Raw genomic sequence first — 23,345 nt, forward strand, 5'->3', positions numbered from 1 at the left:
TTACAGATCGGGGGGCCAAGCACTGAAGAGCAGAGGACAGAAAAGTCACCACCGCTCTGCCGACCCCATAACCTCTTCTAGTACATCAGAACCAACACTGCGCCCCCGCCAGGAGCCTCATGGCCGAGCAGCTGCACACAACCGTACATCACAAAGCACAATGCAGTGTCGGATGGAGTGGTGTAAAGCCGCCACCACTGGACTCTCAGTTGACACGTTCTGCGCAGTGACGGCCTGAGATGACAGGAGTTTCCCCGATTTATCCTTTACACCACTAATTGACAAAATAAAGATGGATTTAGTCAAATTACGAAACCAGCAAATCAGAGGTTAAACACTTTATACCGGCCGTTTAGAGGGTCACAATTACACCCCTATTTCCACCACCACCTCCGCTACTGTGCTGAACTCAAGAGTCTGGGAGACCAGTAATAGACTGGGGCTGTGCTCTTTTTGGAGGAGGCCGTCCTCATGGTCCCTAATGGTCGCCAATGTCTCTGATACGATGGGGAGTAATGGCCGGTGGGAGTTACCCAGCTCAGAGCCGTCTGCGCAGCCAGCAACCAAGATCTTTTCTGAGCTCTCATCTACTTGCACCAGCAGCAGTGTTTGCCCCAGCTCAGTGTCCTCCATTGCGACCTCTTTGGCACCCACAGCTACAGATGTCTGCCCTTCATCTCTATGACTGTGAAGATGGCGGTTTAGACTTTGCTGAAAAGAGTAGCCCATCCCGCACACATGGCAGCGGTACGGCTTCTCCTCCAGGTGAGATTTAAGATGTCGCCGGAGCTTGGTTGCTTGTGGGTAGGATTTGCCGCAGTACTTGCAGAGGAAGGGGCGATCGCCTGTGTGCAGCCGCTCATGGACGCGTAAAGTGTGAGGGTCTTTTAATGCTTTGCCGCAGACGGTACACAGATGCATTTCCCCCGTGTGTGTGATTAAATGACGTTTCAGTTCTGGCTGCTGCGGGAATGCATCGCCGCAGTACTGGCATTTATAAGGCCTCTCGCCGGTGTGCAGCCGCCGGTGGATCCGCAAACTTCCTCTGTGGCGGAAAGTGCCGCCGCACTCTGTACACGTGTACGGCTTCTCCCCGGTATGTATAAGCATGTGGTTACGCAGGGAGCAGACGTTGGCCAGCTGCTTATCACAGACGCCACATTGCAGGGCAGGCTTGGTCTCGTTGGTCCGGGGCGTGCAGTACTTCTTGCGGTGAATGCGTAAGGTCGGTCGACGGGCAAAGCTCTTTCCGCAGTCCTCGCAGCAGTAAGGCCGCTGTCCTGTGTGCAGCACAGCGTGCTCCTTCAGGTCGCGCTGGGTACCGTACGCTTTATCACACTGGGGACACTTGAAGGGACGCAGGCCTTGGTGACCTAGTAGGTGAGCCTTGAAGCTCTCCTCGGAGCAGTACTCCTTCCCGCACTCTGGGCACAGGAACGGTTTGAGCCCGGTGTGTGTGAAGCTGTGTCTCTTCAAATGACCCAGTTGGAAGAAGCTTTTGCTGCAATCATTACAATGAAATTTGCGTTGGGATGGGTCTTTCACTTTGGTCCCTTTAGTCTCAGTCTCCTTCTTGGCACTTTCTGGGGGATCTGTGTGTTCCTCCAGTTGGGGCACCTTACCCCGGCCTTCATCGCTTTCTCCTGGAGTCTCAGGACATTTCGTCTTGGAGTTTCTCCTTTCCCGGTGGTTAGATAGTGTTGCATCTTGGACCTCTGTCTCGCCACCTTTCACCGTACTCGCTCCTCCAGGTAAATACTCCACACTCCAGGATCCAGCAATGATCGCGTGAACCTGCCTGGTTACAGCTGCAGGAACATCGCATGTCTGAGTTACTGAGACATCTTGGGACTCTGCATTACTGGGCTTGTCAGACGTCAACTCCTTTACACAGCGCACGTCTTCTGAAGAACCTAAAAAATAGATAAATACATTAATAGAATTCGGCAGTGATCATGTGCTGAATGCCACATTTATGGTGAAGCTATAACCACTTGGCGACATTGGCTGCACATTCCCGGTGTTTGACACTGACTCCATAGATACCAGCAGCTTATATGCACAGATCTAAGGAGTTTCTAAAGCAAAGTCTACACGTGTGCAGCCCTGAAGTACTGAACGTACCTTACATGTACTCTGCGTTATCTGTTTTCTCATTTACAAATTGCCAATGGCAAATAGACCCCAACTAGAGTCTGCAACGTGACTAAACTTAACAATTTAATATAATCAAGTGCATTTATAAAACCACAAGGTTTGTATTGGTCGCTATATGAATTTCTATTGGTCTTGAAAAGTGATAAAGGGAATCACTAACCATCATTTTATAGGACCATTGATGAATTATTAATAAGCCACCAGTCGCCCGGTGGCCACTGCAGCCTCATTCCCCTGAAGATGTCAGTAATGGTGAAACATGTTGGGGAGGCAGCTGGTTATCTACTATATAATTGTCTAAGGGTCACTTCCGTCTGTCTTTCTGTCTGTCTGTCTGTCCTGGAAATCCCGGCTCTCTGATTGGTCGAGGCCGCCAGGCCTCGACCAATCAGAGACCGGCACAGCATCGACGTAGAAATCCTGCGTCTCTGATTGGTCGAGGCCGACAGGCCTCGACCAATCAGCAACGGGCACAGCGACGATGATGTCATAAAGGACGTAGACATCCTGCGTCTCTGATTGGTCGAGGCCGCCAGGCCTCGACCAATCAGCAACGGGCACAGCGACGATGATGTCATAATGGTTGCCATGGCGACGATAATGTCATAAAGGTTGCCTCGACCAATCAGCAACGGGCACAGTCTGCCGCGAATTCTGGAATCATCATTGTCCATATATTACAGGGACATGCATATTCTAGAATACCCGATGCGTTAGAATCGGGCCACAATCTAGTATATATATAATTGTCTAAGGGTTTTTCCGTCTGTCTGTCTTTCTGTCTGTCTGTCCTGGAAATCCCGGCTCTCTGATTCGGCCTCGACCAATCAGCAACGGGCACAGTATCGACGATGATGTCATAATGGTTGCCATGGTGACGATGATGTCATAAAGGTTGCCTCGACCAATCAGCGACGGGCACAGTCTGCCGCGAATTCTGGAATCATCATTGTCCATATACTACGGGGACATTGATCGAGGCAACCTTTATTGTGGCCCGATTCTAACGCATCGGGTATTCTAGAATATGCATGTCCCCGTAGTATATGGACAATGATGATTCCAGAATTCGCGGCAGACTGTGTCCGTCGCTGATTGATCGAGGCAACCTTTATGACATCATAGTCGCCATGGCAACCATTATGACATCATCATCGCTGTGCCCATCGCTGATTGGTTGAGGCCTAGTGGCCTCGACCAATCAGACGCAGGATGTCTACGTCCTTTATGACATCATCGTCGCTGTGCCCGTTGCTGATTGGTCGAGGCCGCGCGGCTTCGACCAATCAGAGACGCGGGATTTCCAGGACAGACAGACAGACAGACGGAAAAACCCTTAGACAATTATATATATAGATTGTCTAAGGGTTTTTCCGTCTGTCTGTCTTTCTTTCTGTCTGTCCTGGAAATCCCGCCTCTCTGATTGGTCGAGGCCGCCAGGCCTCGACCAATCAGCAACGGGCACAGCGACGATGATGTCATAATGGTTGCCATGGCGACAATGATGTCATAAAGGTTGCCTCGACCAATCAGCGACGGGCACAGTCTGCCGCGAATTCTGGAATCATCATTGTCCATATACTACGGGGATATGCATATTCTAGAATACCCGATACGTTAGAATCGGGCCACAATCTAGTCTACTATATAATTGTCTAGGGTCACTTCCGTCTTTCTGTCGGTCATAGATATTCATTGGTCGCGGCCTCTGTCTGTCATGGAATCCAAGTCGCTAATTGGTCTCACCAGCTGCCTGTCATGGCTGCCGCGACCAATCAGCAACGGGCACAGTCCGATTAGTCCCTCCCTACTCCCCCGCAGTCAGCGCCCGCTCCATACTCCCCACAGTCACCACTCACACAGGGTTAATGCCAGCGGTAACGGACCGCGTTATGCAGCGGGTAACTCACTGCGTTACCGCCGCTATTAACCCTGTGTGGCCAAGTTTTTACTATTGATGCTGCCTATGCAGCGTCAATAGTAAAAACATCTAATGTTAAAAATAATTTTAAAAAATCGTTATATATACACTCACCTTCCGCCGCCTTTCCCACTCCTTGCTACGCTCCAGTGACCGCTCCATGCAAGTGGCAGGTTCCGGTGGCAAGGATGGTATGCGACAAGGACCTAACATGACGTCACGGTCATGTGATCTCGACGTCATCACGGGTCCTGCGCTACCAACCCTGGGACTGGAAGCTGCCGAGTGCACCGCACCCAGGCGACCGGACTACAAGGGGCCCTCGGAAGGTATGTTTATTTTTTAACCTGTGACATACGTGGCTGGGCAATATACTACGTGACTCTGTGCTGTATACTACGTCACTGGGCAATATACTACGTGGCTGGGCAATAAACTACGTGGCTGGGCAATATACTACGTGGACATGCATATTCTAGAATACCCAATGCGTTAGAAGCGGGCCACCATCTAGTATATTATAAATAGCAAGGTGTTGTAGCAGTCATAACAAGCAATAAGTGATGGTCCGCGGCCACACAATGCAAGGGACATCAGAATAAAGCTATAAGCTGGAGAGCTATGAACGCTATAAAGATACTGGGAATTCCACATCAGCAAACCTACAATCAAAACAATAGCGCATGAGAATAATAACTACTAATACTATACCATGTAATGGATTTAATAGTATAGGTACAGTACAGACCAAAAGTTTGGACACATCTTCTCATTTAAAGATTTTTCTGCAATTTCATGACTATGAAAATTGTACATTCACACTGAAGGCATCAAAGCTATGAATTAACACATGTGGAATTATATACTTAACAAAAAAGTGTGAAACAACTGAAATTATGTCCTATATTCTAGGTTCTTCACAGTAGCCACCTTTTGCTTTGATGACTGCTTTGCACACTCTTGGCATTCTCTAGATGGGCTTCAAGAGGTAGTCACCAGAAATGGTCTTCCAACAATCTTGAAGGAGTTCCCAGAGATTCTCAGCACTTGTTGGCCCTTTTGCCTTCACTCTGCGGTCCAGCTCACCCCAAACCATCTCGATTGGGTTCAGGTCTGGTGACTGTGGAGGCCAGGTCATCTGGCGTAGCCCCCCATCACTCTCCTTCTTGGTCAAATAGCCCTTACACAGCCTGGAGGTGTTTGGGGTCATTGTCCTGTTGAAAAATAAATGATGGTCCAACTAAACACAAACCGGATGGAATAGCATGCCGCTGCAAGATGCTGTGGTAGCCATGCTGGTTCAGTATGCCTTCAATTTTGAATAAATCCCCCAACAATGTCACCAGCAAAGCACCCCCACACCATCACACCTCCTCCTCCATGCTTCACGGTGGGAACCAGGCATGTAAAGTCCATCCGTTCACCTTTTCTGCGTCGCACAAAGACACGGTGGTTGGAACCAAAGATCTCAAATTTGGACTCATCAGACCAAAGCACAGATTTCCACTGGTCTAATGTCCATTCCTTGTGTTCTTTAGCCCAAACAAGTCTCTTCTCTTGTTGCCTGTCCTTAGCAGTGGTTTCCTAGCAGCTATTTTACCATGAAGGCCTGCTGCACAAAGTCTTCTCTTAACAGTTGTTGTAGAGATGTGTCTGCTGCTAGAACTCTGTGTGGTATTGACCTGGTCTCTAATCTGAGCTGCTGTTAACCTGCGATTTCTGAGGTTGGTGACTCGGATAAACTTATCCTCAGAAGCAGAGGTGACTCTTGGTCTTCCTTTCCTGGGGCGGTCCTCATGTGAGCCAGTTTCTTTGTAGCGCTTGATGGTTTTTGCCACTGCACTTGGGGACACTTTCAAAGTTTTCCCAATTTTTCGGACTGACTGACCTTCATTTCTTAAAGTCATGATGGCCACTCGTTTTTCTTTACTTAGAATCTGTATTACGGCAAGAAAAAAAGCAGCTAACAGTCTATTCAGTAGGACTATCAGCTGTGTATCCACCAGACTTCTGCACAACACAACTGATGGTCCCAACCCTATTTATAAGGCAAGAAATCCCACTTATTAAACCTGACAGGGCACACCTGTGAAGTGAAAACCATTCCCGGTGACTACCTCTGGAAGCTCATAAAGAGAATGCCAAGAGTGTGCAAAGCAGTCATCAAAGCAAAAGGAGGCTACTTTGAAGAACCTAGAATATAAGACAATTTCAGTTGTTTCACGCTTTTTTGTTAAGTATATAATTCCACATGTGTTAATTCATAGTTTTGATGCCTTCAGTGTGAATGTACAATTTTCATAGTCATGAAAATACAAAAAAATCTTTAAATGAGAAGGTGTGTCCAAACTTTTGGTCTGTACTGTATATGTAATAGCTGCAAATCTGAAATCTCGGATGGTTGATGAATAATTATTTATCAATGGTCCTATAAAATGATGGTTACACTGATCCCCCTTATAACTTTTCAAGACCAACAGAAATTCATATAGTGACCAATACAAACCTTGTGGTTTTATAAAGCACTTGATTATATTAAATTGTGAAATAACTTTTAGCCACATTACAGAATCTTTAGTTAGGGTCTATTTGCCATTGGCAATTTGTGAATAAGCATGAAAACGCTCTACGCCGATTGTTTCTGAACAAGTGAAGGTGCAATTTTCCGTTATCCGCACTCACCCGATGGGTCTGTGCACACGGACAAATCTGCTGCAACGTGGATGAGATTTCACATGCGCTCATCTACACGGCATAAGGTGACATGCTTAGGATTTCACTTTATGAAAGGTAACAGCTGGAAGTTGCTGCAAATCTGCCGCATTTTTTTTATGCTACTTGTTTCGTAGCAAAACTACAGCAAAGTGATCTGTATTTTCAGCAGATTATTAAAGATATATCACCAGGGAATGCAGCAAATTTTTGACATCTTGTAGTCCCACTTCTACTGGGAGCAAGATGTGGCCGCCTTTACATGGCTGCTAGCAATTCCTTTATGAATGGAGCAAGAATGCAACATCACGGCGGCCTCCTCTCCAATGGCGGACTGTAAGTGGTGATATAGTGACAAGATGTAATACAGACCTGTGGTGTGCATGTGTTCTGCCTCCTCCATATTAATCGACAGCTTAGCCCCCTCTGGTTCTGGTATGAGAGGTGTCATGGCTTCTTCTTGCTCAGCGGTGACAGCCGTCGTCTCTAATCCAGACCCTCCCGTTGAGGTGCAGCACTTTGGTTGTGGAGTCGCAGCCAACTCTTCAGGTTGTTGAGATGATAAAGAACCTTCTGAATTGGCCAAAACCTCCTTGGTTTTCAGAGCCGGTCTGTTATTATCTGTCTCTGCTGCTAATGGCACGGAGTCACTGACAGAAGAGTCACTCATGGACTCCGGAGAGAGCGGAGATCCTTCATTATCATCATCACAGACCGTGTGCTCTTCTAAGGGAAGAAGCAGCTCAGACCCTGATGGGATCGACGCCGTGACCTGGAGATGGACAATTCCTCCAAGTCTGCAGAACTTCACATTTTGCTTCTTTGCATTTTTCCTTACAAACCTGCAAAACATTAGAAGTCGAAGGTCAGTACAGCCGAGCAAGACCTGAAAATCATCCCAGTATCCGCCATGCATCGCCTCCTTGGCCGTCTCCACAGGTGCTGATTGTGGAGAGTTACAGACGATTCTCTTGTCTGCGCTGGATCAAGTGCAGGATACAGGATAGGTCCTGTCTGCACAGAAGCTGAGGAGGAAACATGGTGTAGTGAATGGAGCACCTCCATCTTTACCGTCTGGACGCAAAGATGGCCGGGTCCATGGATTATATGGCATAAATATGGCCCAGGGCTAATTTTCTTTATTCCGCACATCACGATTTAATGTATTTTCAGCGTTTTTTCATAATGTAGACATCCCCCCAAATTCAGGGACATGTTAAAGGGCCACTGTCACCCCTTCCAGCCGTTATAAACTAAAAGAGCCACCTTGTGCAGCAGTAACGCTGCATTCTAACAAGGTGGCTCTTTTAGTTTTTGTTTCTGTTATTCCCACAATAAATGTATTTATAATTCTGCTGAAATACCTATCTTTGTCCATGGAGGCGGGACTGAAGCCTCCTCTTATAAGCGCCCAACTGCCGTCACTCATCTCTTGTGTAGATTTTCGCCGCCCCCTCAGCGCTGTTATTGTGTGAATTCTGGCGCCTGCGCTCTGCTCTTCTACCTAGCGCAGGCGCATAGAGCATTTGCCGTCTTAGCGCTGGTGCCGGGTTCCGTTCTGCGCCTGTGCGGGCAGTGCGGCCACCCTGTTATTGAATCCCCGCCCCGCACTGTGTTATGCATTATGCACAGTGCAGGGCTGGGATTCCTGGGCATGCGCACTGCGCTTCTCAGACGCTCCCCAGGTCCCCCGCCTTTCAGCGTTGCCGGAATATACAGGTATCCTTGCCGGCGTTTGGAACAGCCGCACAGAACAACGCTGGAAGGCGGGGGACCTGTGGAGCGTCTGACAAGCGCAGTGCGCATGCCCAGGAATCCCAGCCCCGCACTGTGCATACTGCATAACACAGTGCGGGGCGGGGATTCAGTAACAGGCTGGCCACACTGACCGCACAGGCGCAGAAAGGAACCTGGCACCAGCGCTCGGACGGATAATGCTCTATGCGCCTGCGCAAGGCAGAAGAGCAGAGCGCAGGCGCCGGAATTCACACAATAACAGCGCTGAGGGGGCGGCGAAAATCTACACAAGAGATGAGTGACGGCAGTTGGGCGCTTCTAAGAGGAGGCTTCAGTCCCGCCTCCATGGACAAAGACAGGTATTTCAGCAGAATTATAAATACATTTATTGTGGGAATAGCAGAAACAAAAACTAAAAGAGCCACCTTGTTAGAATGCAGCATTACTGCTGCACAAGGTGGCTCTTTTAGTTTATAACGGCTGGAGGGGGTGACAGTGGCCCTTTAAGTGAACAGGAGCGGTGGGCATCAGAGATGGCGAGTATCACATCTTACGTTTTTTTAACCGCTGTCATCCTTTTGCAAAACATATCCGGCTCCAGCTCATAGACCCCTGCACTAGGCATGGGGCAGTGGATTATGCTTTGGATGGAGCGTTCCTTTAAGTTTCTACACAATCTCAGAGGTAAACTAAGACGCCAAGAGCAAGGTAATAAGTATGATAGATATATAGGTACATAATGGTCCTTACCTGAGCCACCAGGTGTCCCCTGTATGTATTGTCAATGCGGGACCTTCCTATAAGGACATAAAAAGAGAGTGTCAATGGATCATAATATGAACTGTAGGGATACTGACCGCTGCTGCCCATAACTCACACACCTCAGCTGATTCCGATTCTGGACTGCAAGAAGGAATGAGAGCGCCATCAGGTAAATCTCGGCCAACACACCACAAACCCAGTCCCTCCCGCGACAGAGAGGGCCCGAGGGCCAGGCCGCAGGGGATATGGAGCAGGGCCTTATAAACTGCATCCTGTGTGCACCCCACAGGGGGCGAGGAGGTGGACGAACTCATAAATCTGCAGAGAGATGGGCAGAAAACACAGATTAGGACGGAACATGCACCGTTATTATGCAGCATCGGCACAAAGTGGACACATAGAAGGCGGCTTCACTCATACAGGAGTCCAGGATAAGTGCCTCAATCCTATGGAAACGGGATAAATATCCACTGTGGGAAAAACCCTGGAAATCGGCATTGTCTCACTGCACTGCTGAGGGTTTGTTACAATTGCATACAGTCTAGGAGATCCTCTGGGAGCCTAACAGCCTACATCTGACTGGGTGATCTCATCTAATGTGCGATAGGCAGGGATCCTATAACCTGAGCCCTGACCGGTGCTGCGGCCAAGAATGCACAGAGCCCTCCACTCACTTCTATAAGAGCTCTGCAAACAGCCGAGCAAAATGAGCATAGAAGTGAAAGGGGAAGCCGTCAAATGAGAAGAGTGGCGCAGAATGTCAGGCAGGGGGAGCGGAGGAGATACAAGGCTGAGAGAAAAGATTCAGCATAATTTGTGTTTTCATCCTTTAATCCTCGGCTCTTTCTGAGATTTTGGGTCCAGTGGGCGGTCCGATCAGTGACTGACAGCTGTCTAGGTAAATGTTTGCATACAGGGACAGCTATCAATCACTGATAAGGACTGCCTACTGGACCCCAAATCCCAGACAGAGCAGAAGATTAAAGAAGCGCTCCTCCTCCCATCAAAGTGTTAATTATCTTAATATATTGCAGTCATCTACTGTATAATTGTCTAAGGGTCACTTCCGTCTTTCTGTCTGTCCTTCTTTCTGTCATGGATATTCGTTGGTCGCGGCCTCTGTCTGTCATGGCATCCAAGTCGCTGATTGGTCTCGCCAGCTGCCTGTCATGGCTGCTGCGACCAATCAGCGACGGCCACAGTCCGATTAGTCCCTCCCTACTCCCCTGCAGTCAGCGCCTGGCGTCCGCTACATACTCCCCGCAGTCACCGCTCACACAGGGTTAATGTCAGTGGTAACAGACCGCGTTATGCCGCGGGTAACTCACTCCGTTACCGCCACTATTAACCCTGTGTGACCAAGTTTTTACTATTGATGCTGCCTATGCAGAGTCAATAGTAAAAGGATCTAATGTTAAAAATAATTAAAAAAATAAAAAATCATTATATACTCACCCTCCGCCGCCTTTCCCGCTCCTCGCAATGCTCCGGTAACCGCTCCATACATGCGGCAGGTTCCAGTGGCAAGGATGGTATGCGACAAGGACCTGCCATGACATCACGGTCATGTGACCGCGACGTCATTACAGGTCCTGCGCTACCAACACTGGGGCCGGAAGCTGCCGAGTGCACCACACACAGGCGACAGGACTACAAGGGGCCCTCGGAAGGTGAGTATATGTTTTTTTTTTAACCTGAGACATACGTGGCTGGGCAATATACTACGTCCATCATAGTAAAAAGCAAAGCCGCACAGCTGTCCAAGAATCCGAGACTAACTGCGGTATGTCCAGGCGTGTGAAAACAGGAGCCTGATATCCAGGTAGAGGTGCCCGCATGAAAAAGATATGCAACCAACAAAAATATACAGAGCAATGCGGCAACACTCACCGGTCCAGGTGTGGTTCAAATTCTTTATTGCAACATGTAAAACAAAGCCGTCATGTTCACGGCCCGGGATGGTAAGACGAAGAAGGAGGTGAGCAGGATGTGACGACGGCCGTTTCGCGCCTACGGTAGCGCTTCCATGGGTGACTGTATATTTTTGTTGGTTGCAATATACTACGTGGACATGCATATTCTACAATACCCGATGCGTTAGAATCGGGCCACCATCTAGTCATATTATATGGCACTGTGTACTTATAATTGTTCTCTTTGCCTTTCTACCCAGTTAATTCTTCTATATTCTCTGCTCTATGTACAAACAGGAAGTCTCTTGTCCCTGCAGAAATCATTCCCCTCTTCACAGTGATGACTCATGCAGGGAAAATTGACCTACTGTTTCTACATAGAGCTTAGATTCAGCTTGCCAGTTCTTAATCAGGTGATGTCATAGACCTAATGGAAAAGGGAAGAATTATCTGGGTAGAAAGGAAAATGAGCAATTGTAAGTGCACAGTGCTGTATAATATGATGACTGAATTGGAGATGGACAAGGACGACCGTGGCTTTAAATGACAAATTACACTGAATCTTTTCTTCCAAGGCCACATATTGGTCACTCTGCTCCCCCCGCTCTATAACCTGCACATTTTTCAGCATTTTCATGATGACAGGTTCCTTTCAAAATACAAAATGACCTTTGAGATTAATAACTTTTTATATTTACGTCGATGCTTCTGAACTTGCTTTTTTTTTTAAAAAAAAAAAATTTTTTATTTCTATAGTGATAACATATTCGGCAGCTCTCACAGGAGAAGCCGACACGGCGGCCGCGGGGCCTCCCAGGAGAGGGCCGACACGGCGGCCGCGGGGCCTCCCAGGAGAGGGCCGACACGGCGGCCGCGGGGCCTCCCAGGAGAGGGCCGACACGGCGGCCGCGGGGCCTCCCAGGAGAGGGCCCACACGGCGGCCGCGGGGCCTCCCAGGAGAGGGCACACACGGCGGCCGCGGGGCCTCCCAGGAGAAGCCCACACGGCGGCCGCGGGGCCTCCCAGGAGAAGCCCACACGGCGGCCGCGGGGCCTCCCAGGAGAAGCCCACACGGCGGCCGCGGGGCCTCCCAGGAGAAGCCCACACGGCGGCCGCGGGGCCTCCCAGGAGAAGCCCACACGGCGGCCGCGGGGCCTCCCAGGAGAAGCCCACACGGCGGCCGCGGGGCCTCCCAGGAGAAGCCCACACGGCGGCCGCGGGGCCTCCCAGGAGAAGCCCACACGGCGGCCGCGGGGCCTCCCAGGAGAAGCCCACACGGCGGCCGCGGGGCCTCCCAGGAGAAGCCCACACGGCGGCCGCGGGGCCTCCCAGGAGAAGCCCACACGGCGGCCGCGGGGCCTCCCAGGAGAAGCCCACACGGCGGCCGCGGGGCCTCCCAGGAGAAGCCCACACGGCGGCCGCGGGGCCTCCCAGGAGAAGCCCACACGGCGGCCGCGGGGCCTCCCAGGAGAAGCCCACACGGCGGCCGCGGGGCTTCCCAGGAGAAGCCCACACGGCGGCCGCGGGGCCTCACAGGAGAAGCCCACACGGCGACCGCGGGGCCTCACAGGAGAAGCCCACACGGCGGCCGCGGGGCCTCCCAGGAGAAGCCCACACGGCGGCCGCGGGGCCTCACAGGAGAAGCCCACACGGCGGCCGCGGGGCCTCACAGGAGAAGCCCACACGGCGGCCGCGGGGCCTCACAGGAGAAGCCCACACGGCGGCCGCGGGGCCTCCCAGGAGAAGCCCACACGGCGGCCGCGGGGCCTCCAAGGAGAAGCCCACACGGCGGCCGCGGGGCCTCACAGGAGAAGCCCACACGGTGGCCGCGGGGCCTCCAAGGAGAACCAATACATGGGCCCCCAGGTTACAGGGAGTGATGGCAGGGGCCGCGGAACAGATCTCATACAGAAATCACATTTATTGGCTTTTGTTTCTTTAAGTTCTGATTCTTTTATATTGCTATGACCCACACCCACCCCCAAAAAAAGCGGCTCAGACCGGGAAGGGTTAACAGCCACGGGCTCTCCCTGCACTGACACACTGTAGCAGTGGTCAGAGGTGAGCAGTCTCAGGGGAGTTCTCATTCACTGACAACAAGCAGAGGTCCTGCCACCGGTGAGAGGATAAAGCACAAAGTGGATTTAGAAGACGCACAACGTTCATGATGTGATGGGACTACATGTACCAGCAAGCCCTAGTAGCCCCAGCTCTGTTATCAGGCTATGTTGTGACTTGTAGTCCCCAGGAGCCGGGATTCACCTCCCACTCTCTCCTTACCGATCAGGAATCGCTCAACCGGAAGTCCATAAGCAACGGCTCCACAACCGGAAGTGCTCTCCACAAATACCTGTCCGGCAGGAAACGTTACTGTTGCATATTGGTTCCTGCACTCTAACGTTCCTAACATCGTGCTGTCACCTAGACCCGCCCACATGGGCGGAGAGAACAAGGAGACAGGACGGGCGGGGGAGGACTCGGTTCCTATGGAGACCTGGTTTCCCTTTCCGCCCAGAACCCGGATATCTGAGAGCAGGAGAAGATACGGGAGGAGCCGCCGGGAGCAGCGCGGACACCGGTGAGAGGCGGGGCGCGGTCACATGACCGGGGGGACCTGGTGTCTGTGGGGGAGGGGCTGTCGCCGGAGCTGGTGATGATGAACGACCACCCCATCATAACATTACAGGAGGAGTGACGTCTCTGAGGTGACGTCTGTGGGGTCTCTGCGGTGACGTCTGTGGGGTCTCTGCGGTGACGTCTGTGGGGTCTCTGCGGTGACGTCTGTGGGGTCTCTGCGGTGACGTCTCTGGTATCTGAAGTCTCTGCGGTGACGTCTGTGGGGTCTCTGCGGTGACGTCTGTGGGGTCTCTGCGGTGACGTCTCTGGTGTCTGAAGTCTCTGCGGTGACGTCTGTGGGGTCTCTGGTGACGTCTGTGGGGTCTCTGCGGTGACGTCTGTGGGGTCTCTGGTGACGTCTGTGGGGTCTCTGCGGTGACGTCTGTGGGGTCTCTGGTGACGTCTGTGGGGTCTCTGGTGACGTCTGTGGGGTCTCTGCGGTGACGTCTCTGGTATCTGAAGTCTCTGCGGTGACGTCTGTGGGGTCTCTGGTGACGTCTGTGGGGTCTCTGCGGTGACGTCTGTGGGGTCTCTGGTGACGTCTGTGGGGTCTCTGGTGACGTCTGTGGGGTCTCTGCGGTGACGTCTCTGAGGTCTCTTGCACGGCCGGTTGTCGATGGCTTACGATCCATTATTAACCGCGCTACCCTCCCTGTACCCGGCATTTACCCTGGAGAAGTAACGAGCAGCCTGAGGTCCCCAGTGACGGTAACGTCACGTATGACACAGTATCTCTTCGGACCCCTGTAACCGGCCTCCTGCTTTTCTCCATACCCCCCCTCCATCTCTTCGGACCCCTGTAACCGGCCTCCTGCTTTTCTCCATACTCCCCTATCTCTTCGGACCCCTGTAACCGGCCCCCTGCTTTTCTCCATGCCCCCCTATCTCTTTGTACCCCTGTAACCAGCCTCCTGCTTTTCTCCATACCCCCCCCCATCTCTTCGGACCCCTGTAACCAGCCTCCTGCTTTTCTCCATACCCCCCCCCATCTCTTCGGACCCCTGTAACCAGCCTCCTGCTTTTCGCCATACCCCCTATCTCTACGGACCCCTGTAACCAGCCTCCTGCTTTTCTCCATGCCCCCCTATCTCTTTGTACCCCTGTAACCAGCCTCCTGCTTTTCTCCATACCCCCCCCATCTCTTCGGACCCCTGTAACCAGCCTCCTGCTTTTCTCCATACCCCCCCCCATCTCTTCGGACCCCTGTAACCAGCCTCCTGCTTTTCGCCATACCCCCTATCTCTACGGACCCCTGTAACCAGCCTCCTGCTTTTCTCCATACCTCCCTATCTCTTCGGACCCCTGTAACCAGCCTCCTGCTTTTCTCCATACCCCCCTATCTCTTCGGACCCCTGTAACCAGCCTCCTGCTTTTCTCCATACCTCCCTATCTCTTCGGACCCCTGTAACCGGCCTCCTGCTTTTCTCCATACCTCCCCTATCTCTTCGGACCCCTGTAACCGGCCTCCTGCTTTTCTCCATGCCCCCCTATCTCTTTGTACCCCTGTAACCAGCCTCCTGCTTTTCTCCATACCCCCCCCCATCTCTTCGGACCCCTGTAACCAGCCTCCTGCTTTTCTCCATACCCCCCCCCCATCTTTTCGGACCCCTGTAACCAGCCTCCTGCTTTTCTCCATACCCCCCCCCATCTCTTCGGACCCCTGTAACCAGCCTCCTGCTTTTCTCCATCCCCCCCTATCTCTTCGGACCCCTGTAACCAGCCCCCTGCTTTTCTCCATGCCCCCCTATCTCTTTGTACCCCTGTAACCAGCCTCCTGCTTTTCTCCATACCCCCCCCCCCCATCTCTTCGGACCCCTGTAACCAGCCTCCTGCTTTTCGCCATACCCCCTATCTCTACGGACCCCTGTAACCAGCCTCCTGCTTTTCTCCATACCCCCCCCCCATCTCTTCGGACCCCTGTAACCAGCCTCCTGCTTTTCGCCATACCCCCTATCTCTTCGGACCCCTGTAACCAGCCTCCTGCTTTTCTCCATACCCCCCCTCCATCTCTTCGGACCCCTGTAACCGGCCTCCTGCTTTTCTCCATACCCCCCCTCCATCTCTTCGGACCCCTGTAACCGGCCTCCTGCTTTTCTCCATACTCCCCTATCTCTTCGGACCCCTGTAACCGGCCCCCTGCTTTTCTCCATGCCCCCCTATCTCTTTGTACCCCTGTAACCAGCCTCCTGCTTTTCTCCATACCCCCCCCCATCTCTTCGGACCCCTGTAACCAGCCTCCTGCTTTTCTCCATACCCCCCCCCATCTCTTCGGACCCCTGTAACCAGCCTCCTGCTTTTCGCCATACCCCCTATCTCTACGGACCCCTGTAACCAGCCTCCTGCTTTTCTCCATGCCCCCCTATCTCTTTGTACCCCTGTAACCAGCCTCCTGCTTTTCTCCATACCCCCCCCATCTCTTCGGACCCCTGTAACCAGCCTCCTGCTTTTCTCCATACCCCCCCCCATCTCTTCGGACCCCTGTAACCAGCCTCCTGCTTTTCGCCATACCCCCTATCTCTACGGACCCCTGTAACCAGCCTCCTGCTTTTCTCCATACCTCCCTATCTCTTCGGACCCCTGTAACCAGCCTCCTGCTTTTCTCCATACCCCCCTATCTCTTCGGACCCCTGTAACCAGCCTCCTGCTTTTCTCCATACCTCCCTATCTCTTCGGACCCCTGTAACCGGCCTCCTGCTTTTCTCCATACCTCCCCTATCTCTTCGGACCCCTGTAACCGGCCTCCTGCTTTTCTCCATGCCCCCCTATCTCTTTGTACCCCTGTAACCAGCCTCCTGCTTTTCTCCATACCCCCCCCATCTCTTCGGACCCCTGTAACCAGCCTCCTGCTTTTCTCCATACCCCCCCCCCATCTTTTCGGACCCCTGTAACCAGCCTCCTGCTTTTCTCCATACCCCCCCCCATCTCTTCGGACCCCTGTAACCAGCCTCCTGCTTTTCTCCATCCCCCCCTATCTCTTCGGACCCCTGTAACCAGCCCCCTGCTTTTCTCCATGCCCCCCTATCTCTTTGTACCCCTGTAACCAGCCTCCTGCTTTTCTCCATACCCCCCCCCCCATCTCTTCGGACCCCTGTAACCAGCCTCCTGCTTTTCGCCATACCCCCTATCTCTACGGACCCCTGTAACCAGCCTCCTGCTTTTCTCCATACCCCCCCCCCATCTCTTCGGACCCCTGTAACCAGCCTCCTGCTTTTCGCCATACCCCCTATCTCTTCGGACCCCTGTAACCAGCCTCCTGCTTTTCGCCATACCCCCTATCTCTTCGGACCCCTGTAACCAGCCTCCTGCTTTTCTCCATACCTCCCTCCGGTGTGTCTTCCTCCTTTTAGTATTAGGACTGGGGTCCTCCTATCTGGGCTTCGACCTCTGACCTCTGCCGTGTTTCCTTTCTGTCATTCTTTACCCTGGAGCCACTGTCTGATTTTTTTTTTTTTTTTTGTTTATTTTTGCTCAGAATTTCTCCAGTTTCCTCGGGGTCGCCTCCATGGACCCGCGATGCCTCCTTCCTCGGTGTTTCTCCTCTGATTGTTAGGGTTGGCATCATCCAATGTCTTTTGCTGTACGTTCGGTGGCATTTTCCTCAGAAGCTCCTGAGTTGGCATTCTTCTGGGTGCCCCCTTTGCCAGGTTCGCTCCTCACCCCGGTCCATGTATTGGTCAGTTCCGGTACTGTGCATTAGTCTGTGCCACTTGCTGCTTCTACTGATGGTGTCTGTGGGTGCAGAGACTGGCATGGATGGCACAAAACCTGATGTTAGGTTATCTCACACAAATGGTGACGGGTCCGCCCAGAGCATCAGCTCTGCATATGGGTGTCCAGATGGGCATTGGTATCCGTCAGCACCAGTGATGGGTGGTTGAGTGCTGGGGATGGGCCGTTCAATGTAGATGCCATTATTGACGCTGCTCTGTGGTCTGCACCCTGTGACAACACTACAACTCCCAGCATTTCCTGGCAACCCAAATAATGCTTGGAACTCAGTTTTATGCTATCCAGAGAGCAGTAGGCCCATAGTGACTTCTGGCCCGTAGTGCGACATCAGTGTTTCAGTTGTCAATTTGTGCAAGGTGTTACCACTGTCTGGGGTGAGGAGTGGGATTTATGAGATAGTGGCAAATCTGCCCTGGACCCTGAACGTCCAGTTCTGCCATACATAGCGGGGCAGAATGGGAATACTGCAGTCTGGGAAAGCAGGGGAGCGACCACGGAGATATCCTGGAGGCCAATGCTGCTCCAGTGATTCCATCAATGTGTCACTTACTGGGCTGCTTGCTGCAGTATTTATAATAATCCTTGTTTTATCTGCTGCAGACATAGCATTTCTTTAATGCTGAGCTCAGTATAACCCCGCCCACACCACTGATTGACAGCTCTGTGTTCACTGTGCATAGGCAGAAAGCTGTGTGTGAGTGGGGTTACACAGGGCTCAACTTTCAAGCTCTGCTAGAAATGCAGCAGAGAGAACAGGGATTTTATCAAAACTGCAGAGAGCAGCCCAGTAAGTGACAGATCTCTGGAATCAGGGTCTCTGTCTCTACCTTGTGCTGCAGCCCCATTGTGCTTCCTCCTGGAAATCTACAGTAGTCGGCGTTTTACAGCTTTTTTTTTTTTTAATGAGAAGCATCAGGAAGTTTCGGTTCTCGTGCCTGTTTCCTATCTCTGTGGAGACTGGAGGGCAATCTCTTGCCCCGTCCTCATTACCCGGCCCGTGGTTATAGAGTAATTTACGGAGGTGTAAGTCCCCGCAGGGTCGGGCATCGAGCCCTAGAATCGGCTACTTCACTAACTTCCTCCGTATATTCCGGCCCCGAGTATCGTGTCTGCGCTGTCTCTGCCCTCGTCGGCACAGATGGATGGCAGGATGAGGACCTAAATCAGGAAAACTCAGCGCTGCGCTGAAACTTTCTCCACCGACATGTGATAAAGATGATCTGTAACACAGAAGCTTGTCTGTTCTGTATCATTAAAGGAAAGAAAAATCATGGCTGCCTTCTTCCCAAAACAGCGCCACCCCTGTTTATAGGTTGTGTCTGGTATTGCGGCTTCACTCCATCAAGGTGAACGGTGCAGAGCTGCAATATTCCAAACTTACTCCTCCATGACGGTGACTACATGGAGCAGATGACAAAGAGGGAAACATTGAATATTCTGCTCTCTGAGCCCGGCAGACTTTGTGTTCATCCGCACAGGATTTTGCAGCATATTTGCAGCAGCCATGATGCTACCAAACGCTGCCGAAATTTCACCGACTTCACTCGTACCATTGCAGAAATCGGAAAATCTTCACATCTGACCCTTGTGAACAGATCCTTCCAGTAAACGCAGACGTAGCAGGTTTTCTGCAGAAAAATCAGCACCTGTTTAATGCGGCTTGTCAGCAGGTTTCAGTCTGCAAAGTTGAGATCAATGTTAAATTCTGCACCAAGAAGTGGCGCGCTGCGGACTCTAAAATCCGCAGCTAAAGCACATCTCCCGAGCGTGTAGATTTCTTGTGACTCCTTAACCTGCTCGTGTATTATGCTGCTGATTTTTCTCTTCATACCCTAAATTAGTAGCAGATTTGTGTGTGGAGGATCTGCAGCTGATTATTACACCATGGATGGGATTTTTATGATGTCTCATTCTCACGCTGGGAAGCAAATTATCCGGTGTTGTAATATTTTATCATGTTCTGGAGATATAGTCCTTTGCAAGTTTACATGAAGATCCGCAGAAAATCTGCTTGTAACACAGTGATGTGAATTTTGTGGCAGCTTTCGATAAGGATTTGCCATTGATCCCATCTCTAATTGTCAGTTGCCTCTTGGATGGTTGACGGAGACGAGCTGCTATGATGTGATGTCTCCTTTACACCGCACACACAGATATGAAGGATTGCTGCTCTCTTGTCTATGTAGCATATAAGCGGTAGCATGTAGGACATTATTCAGCAGTACTCTACTGAGCATTGTAACTGTACATCCAGCTCTTGAATAAGATAAACCGCACTTACCAGAAAGCAGCAGCAACATGGAGGTCATTATGCAACAGTACTGAGAAGTGTAGCTGTGAATCCAGCTCTGGAATGAGAGAAAACACTTAACAGAAAGCAGCAACAATAAGGGCATTATACAGCAGTTCTGAGAAGTGTAGCTGTGAATCCAGGTCTGAAGTACAATAAAACACTTTATAGATATTAGTGACAAAATGTACAATTGGTGGAGAAAGATTGAACTTGATGGACCTAGGTCTTTATTCAACCTACATAACTATGTAAGAAAGCAACAGCGGGTAGCACATTATATTGAAGTATTGAGCAGTGTGACTAGAAATCCAGCACTTAAATGGAATAAAACGCTTACTAGAGAGCAGCTGCACCATGAAGGGTTTTATACAGCAGTGTAGCTGTGAATCCACCTAAGGGGGTGCAGGTCACTACTTATTATTCATGCCCCCTCCGCTCTATAGACTTGAATCGTCGGCTATAACCTGGCTGCACGTCTATTGCTGCATAAGCAGGGGCCTGGCAGAGCTGGGTGACAATGCTTTTGGGAGATGTAGTGATGACCTTACCTGTTGTTACCCAGCGACAGGTTGTACGTGTAGTGGAACAGGTGTGACACTACAGCTCCCAGCATGTATGGCGGTGCTGATGGCCGTATTTATGACAGTAATTTGGCAGCGTTTATTAATGCTCTGCTCCGGTTTTCTGATTTTTACAGAGCACGTGATGACTTCAGAAGCTTTGTCAGATCTGCAGGACGACTTGGAGAGAGATGAAACCACCCACTCCCTGGATCAGCTGAAGCTGGCGTCTCTCGATGACAAGAACTGGCCTTCTGACGACGTGCAGGACTTCCCCAAGTCAGGTGATGGCCGGCACCCCTGCAGACAATCCTTACTTGTTACAAAGGTCTCTTCATTAAAGGGGTAGTCCAGGACCTTACAATGGGTCGTCTATATGAGACTGGTGGAATCGGACACCCAACGCTCCCACTGATCAGTGGGAAGTGCTCCTGCGTGACCTGAAATAAGCCACGTGCGGGGCAGAACATTGCTTAGTGACTGCTGGGGGTGACGGGTTCTCTCCGGCCGTCCCATCGGCAATCAAATGATGGATGCAGCTAATGGATCTGCTGCAAGAGTCCGCTTGGTCTCCATTGCAGGACTGTAGAGCAGCCGTCCCTTTTCTTAGGGCTTCTGCTTCACCTGCGTCAGCACTGGGGGGACGTAATGTACCAACAAGACTCTGTTCATACAGTTTATAAGAGACCATGAAAGTTATTTCTGTGGCGGCAGGGATGTCCCCGTGTGACGTCATTCCCTTCATTGCACACATCTGCACAGAAACAACGCCAGCTTTGTACATTCATTGTGGTCCCGTAGAGCGATTTCGGCAGCGTCTTGACCACTATATATACCACAATTACAGTTACTTTTATACTATTCTATACAGCAGTGATCTCCAGTCCTTGCAAGACTACAACTCCCAGCATGTCTTAACAGCTGCAGGTGCAGAATAGTCTCGGAGGTGTTAACTCCAGGGTCTCAGTCACATTGCATGTGGGAATTGGCTGGTGTTACTCGGCTTCTTGGAGTGTTCACTCTTTCCCCTGATCCCGTCTTGTGGGTGTAGCACTGTTCTTGTCCTGGGGGTTCTGGGACTTTATTATAACCAAAACATTTTCTTTTCTCCATTGCAGAGGACTCCAAAGTTTCCCCGGACCCCATCACTCACCTGCGCTGGGATGACCCTTACTACGACATTGCCCGACACCAGATTGTGGAAGTGGCAGGTACAGATGAGCATTTTCTGGATGAGTCCATGGGAGGGTTACGTCCTTGATTCGGTCCTATTCACACTGTTTTGCGATTTGCTGTGATAATGGATGGGCTATAGGCAGCGCTTATTTTGTGTCTTGTCGTCATGTGACGTGTATCTCTGATCAATACGGCTTTGCCCAATTTCACTTCTATTAGTTTGGGCGATATGACGGTCGTATTATGACATTGCATGTAGTGATTGTCCGTGGGTCATTCAATTCATGTGGGTTTGTAAGAACAAGTTACACACGGTCGCTGTCGTTACACCGATGACAAACCGCTGCCGGTAATGCTAACGCCGGCTGCCACCACGCTTGCAGTGCGACCACTTTCACGTTCGGTTGCTGCAACAGTTTGTAATCTTTGGCCGTGTGACAATTGTTGCAGATGAATTCACGGTGTAGCCCCAGCCGGTCTCTCCCTCACATAATCTGTGCTGTCAGCTGTATACGTGGCTGATTATGGTGAACGTGGGGAGTTCAGGGCACATTGCATCAGCTCCGAGTCCATACAGCTAAAATATAGTATGACGCTGTGGAATATGGAGTCGTGGCACAGCTCGGCATTGCTGCAACCTTTTGTGGGGGGCGTAATCTAGGGGGTGTCCAGGTCAGATTTGAATTCTCCATATGGCTTTAGTGTTGCAGGACATTAATACCATACCTGCCAATTTGGAGGATGGTATCTGGAAGGGAGTGGGTCTCCTGGTGCCCGGAGCTTTCTGCTGGGAATTTTGGTCCATAACCATTACTTTATTTCCACACCATGAGTGCATGTTCTCCACCTCTTCATGCACAGAAGCCATCTGGAATTCATGATTTCTGAAAGATTTGTCTACACTTGAAAAAGGTGAAACCTCTCATAGCTAAGTAATGCGAACTACCGTGACATGATTTATGGCTAACAGGGAAATTCTCAGTAGACGGTGGTACAGTGTACACTACCTCCATACCAAACTGTGTCCTGTGGAGTCTTCAGTCGTTGCCCCCACCGTGTCCTCCAGACTCCTCTCACTGTGTCCTCCGCCGCCCCGCGCCGTGTCCTCCAGACTCCTCTCACTGTGTCCTCTGCTGCCCCGTGCCACGTCCTCCAGACTCCTCTCGCTGTCCGCCGCCGCCCCGCGCCGTGTCCTCCAGACTCCTCTCACTGTGTCCTCTGCTGCCCCGTGCCACGTCCTCCAGACTCCTCTCACTGTCCTCCGCCGCCCGCGCCGTGTCCTCCAGAGGCCTCTGTGTCCTCCGCCGCGCCGTGTCCTCCCGAGTCCTCACTGTCCTCCGCTGCCCCGCATCCTCCAGACTCCTCTGTGTCCTCCGCCACCCTGCGCCGTGTCCTCCAGACTCCTCACTGTGTCCTCCGCTGCCCTGCGCCGTGTCCTCCAGAGTCCTCTCACTGTCCTCCGTCGCCCCGCGCTGTGTCCTCTAGACTCCTCTCACCGTGTCCTCCGCTGCCCCACACCGTGTCCTCCGCCGCCCCACACCGTGTCCTCCGCCGTTCTCGCCCCTTGCTCTCGTCTGCTGAACCGTAAGAGACTGTAGGACCATGTGCCCACTGCATTTCTGGTGCTTTTAAAAAAAAAAAAAAAGATCTGAGTTTTCTAATGGAAACGGCTTCAGGAATCGCTGCTTTTTTGGAGAGTTTTGGAAGAGGTTTATAAAGTTTTGATAACTTTTTACAGCCTTCTGATTGGACAGCAGCGTGTGTAGCAT

At 51.4% G+C, this 23,345-nt stretch overlaps 2 protein-coding genes across 5 annotated transcripts in view; one reads left to right on the plus strand and one right to left on the minus strand.

The window, feature by feature from the left end:
* Positions 1–323: 323 nt before the first annotated feature.
* The window catches only part of ZNF408 (zinc finger protein 408), a 51,486-nt gene continuing 28,464 nt past the window's right edge, over positions 324–23,345 (minus strand). The window contains exons 2-6 of one of the 3 annotated variants that reach the window (XM_069740128.1): positions 19,829–19,895; positions 9,409–9,607; positions 9,278–9,324; positions 7,163–7,632; positions 324–1,913 (exon numbers count right to left, since the gene is read on the minus strand). In XM_069740128.1, the coding sequence (XP_069596229.1) occupies positions 367–1,913; positions 7,163–7,632; positions 9,278–9,324; positions 9,409–9,603 (2,259 nt within the window). In that variant the 5' untranslated portion in view covers positions 9,604–9,607; positions 19,829–19,895 and the 3' untranslated portion in view covers positions 324–366. Of the gene's footprint in view, positions 1,914–7,162; positions 7,633–9,277; positions 9,325–9,408; positions 9,608–13,482; positions 13,596–19,828; positions 19,896–23,345 lie in introns of those variants that run through there. The other 2 variants (XM_069740130.1, XM_069740127.1) reach the window with 2 other exon arrangements.
* Positions 13,712–23,345, plus strand: part of ARHGAP1 (Rho GTPase activating protein 1) — a 32,679-nt gene continuing 23,045 nt past the window's right edge. The window contains exons 1-3 of one of the 2 annotated variants that reach the window (XM_069740132.1): positions 13,712–13,780; positions 20,538–20,684; positions 21,519–21,611. In XM_069740132.1, the coding sequence (XP_069596233.1) occupies positions 20,546–20,684; positions 21,519–21,611 (232 nt within the window). In that variant the 5' untranslated portion in view covers positions 13,712–13,780; positions 20,538–20,545. Of the gene's footprint in view, positions 13,781–13,818; positions 13,908–20,537; positions 20,685–21,518; positions 21,612–23,345 lie in introns of those variants that run through there. The other variant, XM_069740131.1, reaches the window with a different exon arrangement.

Source organism: Ranitomeya imitator, chromosome 9 (assembly GCF_032444005.1).
Source record: "Ranitomeya imitator isolate aRanImi1 chromosome 9, aRanImi1.pri, whole genome shotgun sequence".
Taxonomy (NCBI): Eukaryota; Metazoa; Chordata; class Amphibia; order Anura; family Dendrobatidae; genus Ranitomeya; species Ranitomeya imitator.